The 17,606-nt window shown below is 42.2% G+C and overlaps 1 protein-coding gene across 5 annotated transcripts; it reads right to left on the reverse strand.

Moving 5' to 3' along the window:
• Window positions 1-5,143: 5,143 nt before the first annotated feature.
• Window positions 5,144-9,984, reverse strand: LOC123404273 (pentatricopeptide repeat-containing protein At1g73400, mitochondrial-like). Of its 5 annotated transcripts, XM_045098198.1 has the most exons (5): window positions 8,202-9,984; window positions 6,639-6,700; window positions 6,351-6,477; window positions 5,951-6,000; window positions 5,144-5,686 (listed from the first exon to the last, which is right to left on the reverse strand). In XM_045098198.1, the coding sequence occupies exon 1, from the start codon at window positions 9,923-9,925 to the stop codon at window positions 8,249-8,251; it is 1,677 nt and encodes a 558-aa protein (XP_044954133.1). In that variant the 5' UTR covers window positions 9,926-9,984; the 3' UTR covers window positions 5,144-5,686; window positions 5,951-6,000; window positions 6,351-6,477; window positions 6,639-6,700; window positions 8,202-8,248. The 5 variants fall into 5 exon arrangements, with proteins under 5 accessions (XP_044954133.1, XP_044954134.1, XP_044954135.1 ...); XM_045098199.1 differs by lacking the exon at window positions 6,351-6,477; XM_045098200.1 differs by lacking the exon at window positions 5,951-6,000.
• Between the last annotated feature and the right edge of the window lie 7,622 nt (window positions 9,985-17,606).

Consider the following 17,606-nt stretch of genomic DNA (forward strand, 5'->3'; position numbering starts at 1 on the left):
TTGCAAGGTGAAGGTGTCCACTGACCGTAAAAATTCATGGACAGAAGGCAAACGATTTTCCGTGTGTCCCAACTACACACATGATCGTGCGCGGCCAACTAACGGATATGACGTACCACCGGTACGTTAGATGTGACATCCAAATAATTTCAATTTGTTTGAACTCATATTACTAATTCAAACATGTCTTTTATTTACTCGCCTCCACCTCTTTGCAAGTACTTCACTTGGATAGATCACGAAGTTCCAGAACGTATCCAAGAAGACCAATATCGAGATTGCATGTGGAGGCAATGCATTTTCAATGAATCCTTAGCACGTGCGGAGGAGAGGGAGCATCGTGAGAAGGAGAAGAAGGAGCGCAAGAAGCATGAGGACGAGAGGAAGGGCAAAGAGAAGGAGGATCGTCAAGAAGAGAGGGCAAGAAAGCTTGCAAGGGCTCGTGGTGCACAAGCAGAGGACGAGGCACGCGACAAGAAGGGAAAATGGCCACGTACTACTCAGTAGACATGGGGTTCATGGCAACGGCGTCGATGATGGACTTTCCTCTTGTGTGTGATGAACTTCTCATGTTATTGGAGACCTCTTGTGTGTGATTAACTTGTCGTTATCAAGACTGTGTATGTGAACCAAGTGTGTGGTGAACTTGTCGTTATCAAGACTATGTATGTGAACCAAGTGTGTAGTGACCTTGTCGTTATCGAGACTATGTATGTGAACCAAGTGTGTGATGAACTTGTTGTTATCGAAACTTGTCTTTTTGGTTTCTCCCGCGCACCACCAGACGTCAAGGATGGTGGCTTTTGGTCTAAAGGCGACATCACCAGACGCCATGGACCTTGGCGTCTGGAGGGCAAATTTAGTTCAAGCCGTCTCTCTGTGGTTTCTCTCGCGCATCATCACACACCAAGGCTGCTGGCGTTTGGTCTAAAAGGCCACGTCACCGAACGCCATGGATCTTGGCATCTCGGAAGTGAAATTTAGTTCAAGCTCTCTAATTTCCCACGCGCACCACTAGATAAAAGTCCACGTAACCAGACGCCAAGTACCTTCCTGAACCAGGGCTGATAAATGTACTAGAGTGTTGGTGTGGGTCCCACCACACTCACTGTCCCCAATCCACCCCGAGCTTGCTGCTTCCATTCTGCTCTCCCCCTCTCTCCTACCCCTCAAGCCCCCATCGAATCCTCTCCAAAAGGTGGTTCCCTTAGATAGATCTTTCCATAACTTTGTTGCTTGTAGTAATCTCCCCCGAATCATCCAATTTTTTTTGGTTAAATCTAGTTATCCTGCTAGATTTTTTACATCTTGGAGAAACCGTAGCTCATGCTTTCCCCTAAATTTAGTGTGTTTAAATATCTTGTTTATCCTTGGTAATATTTGATTTGTGAGTAGAAATATTTGGTTTATGATTGTGGTTTAGTGTTAGTTAGTGTTTAGGGTAAACTTTGGTTAGTGATAGGCTTAAGAAAGTAATTACGTGAATAGTCATTCTTTGAAATGCAGGATGAGACCGATCATTTACGCTAAGGTTTCTGCTAAGGCGGCGGCGAAGCGTGAACGTGAATTTATTGAGGAAAAAATGAACCAGTGGGTGCAAGCCGTTGTTGCGTTGAATGCGGCGTGTAGAGCCTTTTCAAACTTCTATTTCTCTAAGGGCACTTCGAAAAATTTAATCGAAAAAAAGGAGAGCTAGATCACCAAGTTTAAGGAGGCATAAAAAAATTGTAGGTGTGATCTTGAATTCAAGTTGCATTGTGTGCAACAAGGGAAGAACATGATCAGTTTAACATGGAAAACCATGGCCGGGTCAATGATTGGTTAGCGAGGCAACCTTTTTCGTCGCTACCGAAGCATGCTTCTCGTTGGGCATGGGTCAAAGAAAGAAATGATGTTCTTTGTTGCAACCCGGGACCTTACACCAAATAGAATGGGTGTGCATTACCATGAGCCTATGTAACCTTTGTCATTTGAAACTACAATGACATGTACCCATTTGCTTAACTTGTTCTCATTTCAACTATTATGACATGTATCTTTATCATTTGAACTCCTTGAATATCATTTGAACTCCTTGAATAGATCTTGGTGTTGTATGTCATATTGGTCTTTTGTTATGATATTCTATTGTTTGAACTCCTTGAATATTATTTAAACTCTATGAAGATCATTTGAACTCACCGAAGATCATTTGAACCCTCTCTAGGCCAGACGTCAGGGCCCTGGCGTTTGGTGCCTCAAAGGCCATAACAAAAAAAAATGTCCACACTGGAGAGGGGTTAACAACGATGGAGGACCTTGTGTTGGCCCGAATCCTATTTGCGCACCGCCTCGTTAGCTACTCTAATGGGCTACCGACCCATTGTTTCCAAATGGCAATGCAGTAGCTGATGTACCCATATTTTCTTTTTGAACCAATTACTGATGGAGTGGAGTGACTTACTTCCATTTGCCAACGCCATAAAAAGCATCCCAAACTCATGCTACTGCCATTGCCATTTGGTGTCTATGTCCGAAGTAGGAGTGCAATGAAGCCATGCGCACCTCACCTCAACTCGGTCGAAAATCAATCAAACTCATCAAGATTTATGCATAACATTTTGATTGAAATACTCATTTATTCTTGACCCTATGAACATAGGTTTGAGTATCTTGAATACATGCAAATCAGGCCCACTGAAGAGAGGCCCTAGTTTAGTGTCCTTATTGTACTAATTAAACTCAGACTTGTGTTGGCCCGAATCCTATTTGCGCACCATCTCGTTAGGTACTTGAATGAGCTACACGCCCATTCTTTCCGCCCACCGATTTACTCAGCTAGGTTTTCGCTGTTTTTTTTTACTTTTTTTTTCTTTCCATTTTATTATTATTTTTCCGCTTCTTTTTTATTTTTACCTTTTCTTTCTGTTTCTTATTTTATTATATTTTTTGCTTTTAACAAATAAATATTAAGATTTTTTAAATCACAAAAAATAATAAAATTCATGAAACTTTTAATAAATCAACAAATATTCTTTCAAATTCGAAAACTGATCTTAATTTTTGTGAACTTTTTCCCAAGTTTTGTAAACTTTTTTCAAATCATGAATTATTTCATTTTGTTAACATTTCTCAGTTTTATGTTTTTTATTTTTTGTTCCAATTTTTGATATTTATTCATAAATTGATGATTCTTTTTCGTTTTTGTAATCTTTTTTCAAATTTATTAACTTTTCAAGTTCGCGGGCATTTTTTTTGGCTTTGTAAACATTTTGAATTTTCCTTTTTAATGCATTTATTTTTTGAAAAAGTCAATGGAGGACCAGTCAGCGTCAACAATTCAACATCGGATAGTAGCGAACGAACCTATCATTGGATGGTTAGTTTGACAGCAGTATTTCCAATCTAATAGGGTTCAAGTCCTAGATTTTACGCGTCGCATTTTCTTGGGTTTATTCCAATCGTTGCCAGAACATTCATGTGGTAAAAAATACCAAGCTATGTAAAAAAATATTCGTTGTGGCTGAAAATTTTCAGTGTGTAAAAATAGTATTTTGGCTCGAAAAAAATACCGAGCTATGTGAAGCTCGTTCTCAGCAGTGCTTTTCCAACGGACCATGTCCTATTATACTTGCTGCGAGTGAGTAGCCAACGGCGCACGAGCAAAGCGGCCGTCGTTGGGCCAGCCCACGGGAGCTTGTGCAGGAGCGCCGCTGTGGTAGCGGGTGCATAAGACGCGGATTAGGAGGTCCTTGTGTTGTAGTTAGTCAACATGTGTCTTTTGGACCCCAAGTGTTGATAGTTAAGCTTTCGGTCGAGATCAATTTTGGCATCTTGGTAGAATTACAGATGTGATGCTCCTACCCAAAGTTGTACTAAGAGTATCAATCAATTTGGATCGAATGGAGTATAATTTTTGGCACACGGGCCAATGGTGGTCCGGACCTAGAAGGCACACTCTTCTCCTTTCAAGGTCGATACAATAGATATGTATCATTATATCTTATGTCTTTTCCTTTCGAATTATATCTTATGTCCAACATGGTAAGCATGTGACCGCATATGTTAAAATGATGGTGAGTGAAAATAAATGTGTTGCATGTGCAAGGGAGTGGGTGATGATTGTTTTTATTCTTGAGCATCATGAATATCTTTATTTAAAATATATATACAAAATATATCCCAAAAAAATAAAAGGTAATTATAGCTTGTACATGTTAGACTGACACAAAAAAGACATTATATTGATCTAAAATCGTAAACACTAGCAGCGCTATTCACAATTATAGATCACCCTGTTTTGTTTCTCTACGCAATTTGCAAATATGACTAATTTTCTTCAACTCATCAATAGTTCATTTCGACATTTACACATTTTTTCCTGCTTCTAATATTGTTTGAAAATATAGAGCTGCTCAGGAGGCAATATTTATTTAGAAATTATTAAAGATTTTCTTTTCGACCCATTTGAAACAGTACTCGACTACAATATAACATATTTGTTTCAGTTGCATAAGTATATACAATTACATTTTATACGACAAACCACACGGTGTTTCGTAAGCAACTTCATATTTGAAATTGAACTATGATGCTTTAGGTCATTGGAAGATAAAATTAAATCCAAAAAAAAATTCTATAAGACAAGATGTAAAGATGTGGTTGTAAACGATTAAAAACGATCAAGAAACTCATACATGCCATATTTTGCTGAATATAAACAGGCTCGACAGATCTAATCTGTGTTCTGACTGGCTCAAGTAGTTTTCTGCTAAATTTTAACTGAAAGAAGTTTTTTTAAAATGCTACAATTACATGTATTGCGCTTGGGTCCAATAAGGACAGAGAAAAGGTCCCTAAAAAAAGGTGAATTCCTAAGTAACGGCTGGTACCGTTGATCCAATTTCACGAAATTAGGGTACCCACCTCATTTTATAGTTCCATATCTCCACAATAGTAGGCTAGGATTTCTTGGTTGATTTATTTTTCTGTGATAGTAATTTTTTTAATCGAGGGAAGGCCATCATGGATAGCTTTATTAACTCAAAAAATGTTTACCTCATCTCCTAGTTTACCAAAAAGGAAACTAGGGGATCACCATCCCAAAAATTATAGTGTTTATTATGAAAACTAAATTGAGCTAGCTCATGAGCAACACTATTAGTTGTATGCAAGGACGAAGACATTGGATTTGCATATCAATATATGTTACAGAATGGGCTTATTTTTATTGAAATAACTGGCCTCAATTTAGGCGTGGCACAAACCCTTCTATCCCTGCCCAAGGGTCGGCTCTGATGAGATGGAAACTGAAGTCACTTGGCAGAGGTTCATGTCTCAAAAAAAAAAAAAACTTGGCAGAGGTTTCTTTTCCGTCAGGACCAGCCGTATTTCTACCTCGGAACTCCTGAAAACTTGGCATACCCACCTCGTCGGAGGACAGGCCATGCCATGGCATGGCAACCACGAGTTCAGATAATTTGCTTGCGCTGCAGCACGATGGTATCCCGGGCTCTCAGTCCCAAAATATCTTCTGCGTCATTACATTCCAGGTTCTCAACATGCAGCTATTCTATGCTATGCGCCTATGCTGTCCTGCGCCTGGCTGACTAGTTGCTCACAGGTCACACAGCACTGCTGATATGGGGCTAGGAAGCCAAGCCCGGCCACGAAATTTTGCCCACTCTGTTCTTAACACTGGCCACCCCTGTAACAGTCAAACATCACATAGCCGTTAGTAAAAGCTTGACCGAGACCTCTTTTTTTTTTTTGAGATGATATGATATGATACGAGCTCAATGTAAACATGGACCAACTGGGGTATTCAGCAGCGCTGCTGCTCTTTTCCAAAAGCAAGGCAGCTGAAGAGATGGTATAACCCGTTCCAGTACAGAATTAGAGCTGGTCAATCTAATATATGATCAGTATAGCAAAGAAAGTGCAGCACAACGACAAACAGCAAGATGAAAACCTGATCTATCCTTCACCTGGCTCCAGTCATCAAAGCTTGGTAACATAAACCTTTAGAGAAAAGGGCATATCCAGTTAGTAACGATTTCAGCTACACTGAGGTGCTATGTGTGACACATTTTCGTTGTCAGTCAATTTGTTTACTCTAACATGTGATAGTTAATCCATTTCCTGGTGTTCCTAGTTTAATTCATCTGATCAGCAAACTAGCTACAGTTAGCAGGACAGTTTTCTCAGAGGTGGACAGCTTTGAATAGCAGCCAAGCAACCACATTTGTTCAGTATCACCATAGTGTATACAAGCATATCTGCTCATTGGTGTTTCTTGTTTTTTGTAGTGTACCAATAACACAAGAAGAAATGCAGATGTTCTGTGGAAAATAAGTGCATCTGGCATTCACCTCTTCTTTTTTAAGCCGGAACCCCCCCTCATTTCTGTTCTACTAACTGGATGAGTAAAATTCTGCTTGCAATAAGCCTGCTAGTAACATGTTCCAGAGAAGCCGGGCTCTCGAGACTCCAGAGTATCTGAAATTGATTTTGGTTGTGTCGAATTCCATGCTTAATGACTGAAAATTCAGTCCTGGGTCTTCATGGTTCATTTGAGAAAGACAAAAAAATAAAAGGGTTCCACAAGAGAACTATCGAAAATGCTTCATGGGATATAAAGCAAATGAAAACATACTCACATCGCCTGTTTCCTTGGCAAACTACTTCGGTTCATATGCTGCTTCTTCCACTGCAAATTGCCCTGACAAAATGAGCAGGCTCTTATCAACCACCCTCTAAGATGGAAAAATATGCATGTTTTATAATAAAGATAGCTCGGCTTACAGCAAGTCCAATCAGAAAGTAAAGGCCAAACAACTGCAAGTTATGTCCTTGGTTAGCCTAATCGATGAACTTGTAAAAAAACGATGTTCAAGTAATAGCCATCACTAGAATGAACACGAATATCTCATAGAAGCACATATACCACCAATAATTGCACTTCAGAACAAAAAACACCAGACACCATTACTGAAACTAGTTACTGCCTCGTACTTTTTTGAGCTAGATCATCACTGTTAAGATTCAAGTTCTCATCTCCCTACTGCTTACAGCCAGGATGGCGATGATAGGCTACGGTTAGTTATATCTGCTCAAACCTGCAACAACTAGCCATCTTGTCCTACATTAGCTTGGTAAAATAGGCATTCTAAACAAACCACTAGTGGTACATGTCCATAAATTCATGTTATTAAGTTTTCTCTGCCCTCAAGTATGCACGCTTTTTAAGAATAGGTATTTCTTTAACTTTACTCGGTGACAGTTAGCGTATTATCATTAATCAATATATTCTTGTGATTTCTGCAACAAAAGAAAAGGACATCACTTTTTTGCCTGAAGAGACCAACAATATGCTGGAATGGGAAAAACAACAAAGGGCAGTAGATTGGATTTAGCTGGCTACTTACATAACACAAACATTAAGTTTTAAACTAAGTTTCCATTCAGCCAATTCATTTTGGTCAAGTAAAAGAAAACCTCAGGGCTTTACAACAGAAAGTGTTTAATTTAATAGAAGCAAACAAGCAAGGGATTTTTCATATTTCCTTAGGTAAAATAAAAAATTGGTCCAGGTTCCAGAGTATTTACATCATAGCATGTTTAGATTAATATAGCGAGAAAAACCAGCCATTAGTATTAGTATATCTCTACTGCCACGTAGGTTTCTCTGCATTTCTGTCAGTCAGTGAACTGGTTTTTGTAGTGGGGTAAGGTACGATATAAAGAGAAAACTTTAGTCAACTGAAACATGCTGCTTTGTCATTTAGACTGGTCCATCTACAATATATTGTTGCATAGGTTAAACTGAATTTATGTCAGGCAGCAAACTGATTTGTAGAAAAGGGGTGGGTAGCCAACAAGTGCTAAGATATATGAGAGAAATTCCATTGAAACAATATACAAAACAGAAGTGTTAGCCACCAAAAAGATGATTGCCTGCCACTACTAATCTATTGTTGTAGCAACCATTGAGATTCTAAAGTTTAAGTTTGAAATATTACAACTACACATTAGAGTATTATTGTCTCACTATTAGCTACCATTTGGTAAAACGATGTCCATGTGATTAGCATTCCATATGTAACTTAGGTCTTCGCTCAGAGAAAAGTAGGCATGACCAAAACTGTAATGCAGCACATGTCTAATACGGCAACTAATAGTTGGCGACTGGCACTTGGCAGTAAAACCAGGGAAGTGTTTACCTCATATAAGCTCTTGACATTCGTGCTAACAATTAGTCTTGCAGAACTCATCTCCTTCTAATACCAATGCTCTTCTTCTTCTGTGTGATCGAAAAACGTCTTGACATTGCGACATTGTAAAATTTTCTCATATGCTCTGACAGCCGATGTATTGCGCCAAGGTTGCCAACAGCTGATAATTGCAGCATGATAGAATCAAACTTCTTGTACGACAGTTTCATGTCATGGTTTATTACTTCATCTAGAAGAGTGGTCGCATCTTCCGTTCTTCCGCAATCAAACAGGCCATCAATCATTATTTCATAGGTATCAACAGCACGCCGACATCCTCTCTTGTCCATTTCAATCCAAATATCGAGTGCCCTGTGTGGCTCTCTCGTCGCAAAAAACATCACCATCAGCATATTGTAAGTATGAACACTGGGCTCACAGTGTGCTTCTATCATCCTCTCGCAGAGTTTGAGCGCATCATCAGCCTTCTGAAGACTACAAAGCACCTCAAGAAAGCAATTGTAAGTGACAATGTCAGGAGGAAACCCAGCCTTCCCCATCTCCTCCAGAATGCAGTAAGCAGCATCAAGTTTATCCACCAAGCACATGCCTTCAATCAAATCTTTAAATGTTGATACATCAGGCATGCAGCCTCGTTTAATCATATCTGAAATCAGCTCAAAGCACTCGTCCATCCGATCAGCTTTCGCTAGCGCAACAATCATAATAGCATATACCTTAGCAGTGGGCGAGGATATCTTCGATCCCTCGGTCCTCATGAACTCAAACAACTCTCTTGCCTCCGAGATCAAACCAGCGCTGCAGAACGAGTCAATAGCAGCAATGTACGTGAAGTTCTCTGGGGTGTGCTTCATCTGAATCATTTCCTCGAGCACCTTCATGGCCTTCTTGGGGTCCCTGGCGCGGCACCACCCAAAGAACAGGATGCTGTACGTCTCGGCATTTCCCTGCAGCTTCTTCCTCACGCGACCAAACACCGTCTCCGCCTCCCTGACCATCCCGCATTTGCAGAACGCGTCCAGGAGGATGTTGAGCGCGTCGGTCTCCGGCGGCGTGCGCATCCGCACCCGCCGCTTCTTGGCCAGCTTCCTGAGGTTGGTGAGGTGCTTCTCGGTGTAGGCGCGCAGGATGCCCAGAAGGTCCTCGACGGGCACCGACCTGGTGCCGTGGCGCTTCATGTGGTCGAGCACGTCGCAGAGGACGCCGAACTGGCGGGACTTGTACCTCGTGCCGGAGAGGATGTCGATCATGTCGTTGTACGTCCGGTGCTCGTGCTCGTAGTTGTCCTGCTGGGAGGCCCAGGCGAAGAAGCGGAAGGCCAGCTTCTCCTCGTAGCGCAGGCGGTGCATCACGTCCGCCACGAGCGGGGTGGTCAGCTCGGCGCCCAGCGCGTCGAGGGCGGCCTCCGTGCCCTCGTTGGAGCCCTCCTCTGTCTCTGTCAGCGCGTCGTAGATCCTGTCGGACAGAGACGCGACGTGCTCCTCCTGGAGGTTGGTGGGGAGGAGGACGTGCCCGGAGGAGAACCGCCGCGCTGGGAGGTCCGGGAGATGGCGCGGCGAGGGCGGAGGCGGGGGCGGGAGCGGGGCCTGAGCTCGGTTTAACGGCGGGGAATATGCGCGCGAGTAGTATGCGGCGGCGGGGGAGGACAAGTGCGCGGCGGCGAGAAGGCGGCGGAGGTGGCGGAGCCGGAGGGGGAGGTTGGGGGATATCATGTGGCTTTGGAACGCGAGGCAACGGGGGATGGGGGATTCGGAGGCTGAAACGGACACGGCGGCAAGGCGACAGGCGGCGCGGAGGGTGTGCTTGTTTCTTACAAGAGTCTAACATCGGTGGCTGCGGCGGCCTGCCACGGGGATTGTAGGCCTAACATTGTGGCCCAGAGAGGCTATCTAGTCTAAGCGGGCCGAGCGTAATGGAAATGGACTCATTTCACACATTTTTCCTCCCCTAAGAGCATCTCTAGCACACACAGCGTTCCGCCAGCCTGCAAACCCGTGATGCGGGACGTGAAAAACGGATTTGCTGGTTCACTTTTGGCTGCGGCACAACAGACACCGCGTTGCCGAACTGTAAAACAGAATATATTTCTGTTTTGCTGTTCGGCAATGCGGTGTCTGTTCTGCCACAGCCAAAAGTGGATCTTCAAACCAAAAAAACAGAATTGCACAAATAAAGAAAATTGACAATTAATATGAAGAGTTTGGAAATTCAACATAGTTCTCACATACAAATAGCAAATGATATAGTTTTAAGCACCCAAACAACGAGTAGATCATTTTTGCATCAAAAGAACCACATTAAAGTGGCGAAAGCATGATGAAGAACCATCAAGCACCACCACCACCACCACCACCACCGATGGCAGCCATCCTCCTTCGCTCCAAGATCCCCTTTCTCATCAAATCATGCCACTCCAAGGTTATCTCATCCATCTCATTGCGGTTTATGGTCATATGATCTTGTTCTCCTCGGCAATGAGCTTGGAAAGAGCTTTGATTTCCTCATCTTGGGCTCTTTTGTCCTGAATGGCCGCCTTCGCAACTTGCTCTCCTTGATTTGGTGCCACTTCTCCTCTTTCTCTTGAGACCTCTTCATTGCCAACTCTTTTTTTTGCTTCAATAGTCATGGTGACCATCAACTCATTTAACTTCACCATATGGTCTATCTTCTCTCTCAAACTTGATGCCTCCAAATCCTTCCTCATATTGTCGTTGGCCTTCTTGGTGCCATCCGGCCTACCCTTGTTCCTCTCTTCTTCATCATCATCCTCATCATCCAACAAGGTGAAGGCACCTTTCTTCGGCGGTGCTTCTTTGTCCCTCACCTTCCATTTCTCACGATTTTTAAGCATCGCCCAATAATGCTCAAATGCAAAGGGCTTGCCCTTGGATGCCGGCATGTCTCTATACCTTGCGGCTGCAATTTTCTCCTACAACCAAAGGAACTATGTCAAAGCACTATCATTTGCAAACAATATGATGGTTGCAGATAAAACACTCACCCAATCGGCTTCATTGGTTCCACTTGGAGGAGCATTGTAGACTTGCTCCAAACATCCACACCACCGGCTAACTGCCAGCTTGATCACATCCCAACGACCTTGGAGTGATCTATAGGTGCGTGGTGTTCTGTCGACATTGTTTGGCATCAACCGGAAGAACTTGTCTTCTATCCTTTGCCAATACCTCTTCCCGGTTTGGTCGGCGCCGTGGATGGCATCGAGTGATACAACCTCCCAAGCCCGGATCAACGCTTCATCCTCCAATTGGGTATAGACCTTCTTCCTCTTGCTATACCCTGCCGTGGATTGCGATGCCTCGAAGACCTCCCCTCCAATCTCCTACAGCTCCTCCTCCTCTTCTTCGCCGCCACCGTGTACCCCGTCGTCCATGTCATTGTATCCATAGTCCCCAAGCGGTGCATCCTCAATGTACACCGTGTATTCCTCGAGGATAGCCGCGTACTCGGACCTAGAAAAGAGACGGCGAATTCTTGAGCGAAAACCCCAACGGCGGCAAAGAAGAAGACACAATTTGGTTGGACGTACCTTTCGGGCATTCCGTCGAACACCGGTGGGACGACGACGGTGGCAGGCGTAGAATTCGCGGGGGCCTTGTTGGCCGGAGGCGTCGGCTTGCGTTTGAGCATGACCTTCTTCTTCACTGCCTCCGTCGCCTCGGTTTCGCCAATATTGCCGGCGTCCCTATACCGAGCGGGAGGGCGACCTTTAGGGCGACCGGCCCCCTTGGTGCCGGCAACGGGCGCGCCTCCCTGCACGATGATCTTGATGAGGCACTTGCGAGGAACGACGTTGGAGGAGCCTCCCGGTGCGGCCCAGAGATGGTCGGCGGGGAGATCCACCGCGGCTCTGCTCGCCATTGATTTGGCTACCTCTACTTCCACGGTGACGAGCGCGGGGTCGGGGGCGTCCATGGCCGCGTTGGAGGGCTGTCGGGAGCTTGGTCGGAGTGGGGAGGTGAAGATCCTCAGCGGCGGGGGAAGAGGAAAGGTGAACTGCCACGGTGAAATGTCCCTCCCGCCAAATCGATCTAGAATAGAGGTCGCCGCCGGGTCAACCGCGCAAAACACGATTTTGTCAGTTCCGCGGGGGAAAACTATCGCGCACCTCAAATTGTTTTGCAGACCGGTCACGTTTGCGGGATCTGGTCTGCGTGCATTTTCGGCCCGAAACGGCAAAACGGCGGTTATTTTATAGCTTTCGCGGAAATGCGGGATCTGCTAAAGATGCTATAAAACACACACATTTTTATACCTGCTTTTTATAGGACATGGGTCCATGCGTTGCAACGGAAGAAGCACATCCTTTCCCATTGCCCCCTACCACACAGACTCGTCCTCGTCCTCTATTTTTTTGCAGAAAAATATCTGATCTATGCATCTTCAAAAATGGTAGTACAACGAACATAAAAAATAATAAAAATTACATCCAAATTCGTAGACCACATAATGACGATCTATTCAACATGGCATCCCACACGTTTCACCGTTTATCTTGCTTCATTTCTTCTCGCTTCCTCCTTCTGTTCTAGAATTGTATAACATGAAGTTGATTCCACATACACCCGTGCGTTGCAACAAAAGAAACAAATCGCACACCCCCTAACCCTAATAAGCATGGTGCGAGACGAACCTCCCACAAACCCATACACATATCACATCCTCTATTTAGGGCGTGTTCGGCTTCCAACTGCTCTGCAAGTCAGCTCTTGGAGCTGGCGGAGCTGAAGTGAAAAATCACGGAGCTGGGGTATAGATGATCCTCATATCCTTAATTTCCATGAAGCTAGTGTGTTGCCGAACAACTCCTTAACAGGAAGCCCCACCCCATGCCATTGTTCATCTTCCTTTCCACCCTTGCCGAAAGTGCCCATGGTAAATTTATGTCAATAGATTTGTATGCAATATATGCATATACTATCTAATTGTTTTCTATGCAAAACAAACTTATTATCATATGCATTAATGGTACAGATATTCTCAAAGGACCTGCAATTTTGTATTGGGCCTCTCAATTCTCATCAAGGTGTGAGGTGTGTCATGTGAGGCCATATCATCACAAGGAAAAATAAAAGATCCTCATCAACGATTTCTATTCATAAGTGAAAATAGAGAAGAGAGAAAGAATATCACATAAATAGTTTTAGTGTTATCCTAAGTTTCAACATTAGGTCACAAAGTGAATATAATTCTATTTGCCCTTATTTTATATAAGTATATTTTTTGTGACCTGCATGCTAATTTGTATGAAAATAGATGCTATTTTCCTCTAACTTGTAATTCTAAATTTTATATATCAAATAAAGTTATTTTTGATCAAATGTAGCTACTGGTTTCATAGAATCTTATTAACAAAAATCATGTGCATCTATTATGATTTTTTTTTGCCTCCTTGTGCCACAAGCAACCTCATAGATACTATAGTTTATAATGTAAACGATGCGACATATTTGGTATTGGTTTTCTCATATATGGTATTTAATATTCATTAGACACAATGTACCCATCGACCGGTGAGGTATTATTTGTGACTTTGTTACAAGCTTACAAAGTCACAAATGTTTGGTGATGTACGTATACATGCATACACATGGCTGATTTTCAAATACGAATCATGTGTCATTGATTAAGGTTTCACCCTAAATAGCATTTAAACAATATTTAACACATAGATCAACATCATATTCAGATTTTACACATTTTTTAATCAAACTTCATATATATAACATGTTAAAATTAAAGTTAGGGTTTAAAAGATATAGATATGTTTGAAAAACATATGATATAAATTGCGGGTTGATTAACCCAAATATCGGGGGGGGGGGGGGGGGGGGGTCAGCAAATAGTGAAACATCACTTAAATCTTGGCCACGGGTTGATTCCACTAAAGAACAAGGGATTTTTTGCAAAACATGAAATGATTTTTTACAATCACTTAAGCATGGATCACAGGTTAATCTCCTGAAACAGTAGGGGGGGGGGTCGGTCTGCAAATTGCGTGACAAACAGGAAGAAATATTTCTCCTTTATAGTAGGTAGGTATAGAAGAGGCGATTATTTGTGCACGCTCGTCATTAAATTTTGCAAGACACGGTGTGTCCTACTTTCTAGCTTTTGGCACCGCCAGGCCTCCTCCCCGGCTTCCGACCTTTCCCCAACCTTTGTTCGACATATGTACGACATCCACGACACATGAGGCCATCCCCCATGTCAGGCTGGTTGTAATGGGTAGTATCATAAGTTAGTATCATGCATATTATGATATTAGTGTATGATACTATCTTCCTAATACATAGTATCATATATTAGTATCATAGATCACTTTATTTATTGTCATAGATGGCACATAGTAGTATAGTATTTAATATGATACAATATCATGATATGATACTCAATTATCTCTTTATTCACTTAATGCCATGCCACCTCATCAAAATTGTCTCGTTGACATACATGATACTAGCTATGATACTCCCATTATGACAAGCCTCACTGTTGCTTCCTTCTAGCACGACCATAGCCTTCTCCTGTTCCAATGATCGTTTGCATGCTAACTGTTCGGTTATTTGACCCATGAGACTAGAGGTAATTTCATTTTTTTACTTTGGTGTTCCATTTAGTATTAATGTCATCATGAGCATAACCACTTGAGAAGACTAATCTTACGAGGGAGGCATCAATAACGGTTTCATCAAGGGGTGTGCCACTCTGTTTTAACATGTAATTCTAGGGCTCTAGCGGATGATATATCGCACTGTATTGCCCAATGTTGTAACAACTCGATTATTTTCTAGGATGATCAATCCCAATATGCTTATTTTTGTTGCGTCCAGATTTGTCGTTCCCGTCCGATACTTCTGAGGCGTCGAGATCGCTCTTGGGAGAGCTATGGGCTAGCCAACTGTCCTCGCCCGTGCAAAAGTGGGCCATTAATGAGGTAAGGGCTGCCATGATTCTAGGCTTGTCCTGTCCAAGCAGTTAGGCGAGCTATTCATACCAGATGTTATGCTGACATGACGCGATTGCCTCGGCGTCCGGACAATCGAAGATCTGGTTCTTTTTAGTTAAGAACCGGTTCCAGAATTTCTGAGCTGATTCGCCATTCTTTTGGACGATGTGGCTGAGGTCATCGACATCCGGGGGTCGAACGTATGTGCCTTGAAAGTTGGCCCTATGTGGAATATTGGGGTATTTATAAAGCTCGGAGGCAGTGGAGAAGGTGCCCGAGGCCCCCACTAGCCACCAAGCCGCGCCAGGGGCTGTGGGCCCACCAGGGGCCCTCGGCACGCCCTGGTGCCTAGTGGTTCGTGTGGGCCTCCTCTAGTGATCATCCTTGGTCCCCATGTTTCCTTCTGGTCCAAAAATATCTCCAAGAAGTTTCATGGCATGTGGACTTCATCTAGTATTGATTTTCTGCAATGCAAAAAAAAGCAAAAAATAGCAACTAGCACTGGGCACTATGTCAATAGGCTAGTCCTAAAAAATGATATAAAGTTGGTATAAAATGATCATAAAACATCAAAAAATGATAATATAACAACATGGAACAATAAAAAATTATAGATACATTGGAGACGTATCAGCATCCCCAAGCTTAATTCCCACTCGTCCTCGAGTAGGTAAATGATAAAAACAGAATTTTTGATGTGGAATGCTGCCTAACATGTTCATCATATTTTTTTATTTTTAGCATGGAGATATGCGCTTGTAGATGATGCAAAGCAATAGTCTATAATCTGACATGAAAACTTTAATACTCAAGCATACCAACAAGCAACCAAGTCTTTCAAAACATCAAAGCTAAAGAACGCTATCCCTAGCCCATCATGACCATCATTGATCCACTCATGCAACACACCAAAATATTAACTACATCCAATGCTCAAGTATGATAATCGTGTTCCTTAGTTAGTGCTTTATAAGATAAGATGGAGACTCAAATTCAAAATAAAAATTGCATAAAGTAAATAGATAGGACCTTCGTAGAGGGAAGTGGGGATTTGTAGAGGTGCTAGAGCTCAAAGTGGAAAATTTAGAGATATAAATTTTTGGGTGGTATGCTTTTCTTGTCAATGAAAATGACTAAGAGTTTCCAATATCTCCCATGCTAAACAAATCATAGGCGATTCCTAGACTGAAAATAAAAGTGTATTCCTTTTTCCACCATTCTTTCACATTCCACGGCTAGTCGCATCCACGGGTACCGTCCATACCAACACTTTCCAAGGAATTTATTGTTTGAGAACATAAAATAAATTTTGTTTTGCATTTTGGGACTGAGAATCCCTATTACCGCCATACTCTCATGCAATGACAAGTGGATAAACACTCATCTTGAGAATAACCTATTAAACATGGAAGATACCAGCCACCCCTCGCCACTTCATGAGCGGTACGGGCACACAAAACAAAAAATTATTTTGAACATTAGAGTTGGCACTTGCAAATTTACTTAGAACGGCGTTGAAATACCGCATATAGGTAGGTATGATGGACTCATTTGGCACAAATTTGGATTTAGGATTTGGATGCACAAGCAATATTCCCGCTTAGTACAAGTGAAGGCTAGCAAATAGATTGAGAAGCGCCCAACCAAGGAATGAAAATCATCATAAGCGAACATTTAAACATAACTAACACCGAATAATGCAACACAAGTAGGATGCAATTTCATAGAATAATTATTGACTTCATGTGCATGCATAGGGAATCACAAACCTTAACACCAATATTCTTATTAAAGCATAATTACTCATCAACATAACTCACATATCACTATCTTCATATCGCAAAACTATTGCAAAGAATCAAGTTTAATATCCAATGATCTTCATGAAAATTTTGATTATATCTCCCCTGGATATCTATCACTTCGGGACGAATTTTCATTTAAAGCAAATTGGCATTGCAAATAATAAGCTCTGAAACAAATCTAACTGAAGAACGATGTCACAAGTTTCTTTAAAATTTCCAACTCTTAAAATAATATAAGTGAAGCAATAGAGGATTTCTTCAAAATTTCTACTAACTCTCAAAATAATATAAGTGAAGCATGAGAGCAAATTTATTCAAAATAACGACACCACCGTGCTCAAAAGGATATAAGTGAAGCAGTAGAGCAATTCCATGGCTCTAAATTTTTTGAAGTGAAGCATAGATATCGATTCTAACAAATCATAACATAATTTTGCTCTCTCAAATAGGTGCATCCAGCAAGGTTTATTATGATAGACTAACCAACAAAGCAAGCAAAGACTCATATAATACAAGACGCTCCAAGAAAAACTCATGATATGTGACGAATAAAAATGTAGCTCCAAGTAAAATTACCGATGGTTGGTAAGGCATCCCCAAGCTTAGTTGCTTGGTACTCTT

This window comes from Hordeum vulgare, chromosome 6H (assembly GCF_904849725.1).
Source record: "Hordeum vulgare subsp. vulgare chromosome 6H, MorexV3_pseudomolecules_assembly, whole genome shotgun sequence".
In the NCBI taxonomy this organism is placed as follows: Eukaryota; Viridiplantae; Streptophyta; class Magnoliopsida; order Poales; family Poaceae; genus Hordeum; species Hordeum vulgare.

Excerpts from the sequence above, each read along its gene's own strand:
- LOC123404273 (XM_045098197.1), bottom strand. The coding sequence starts at position 9,925 with ATGATATCCCCCAACCTCCCCCTCCGGCTCCGCCACCTCCGCCGCCTT.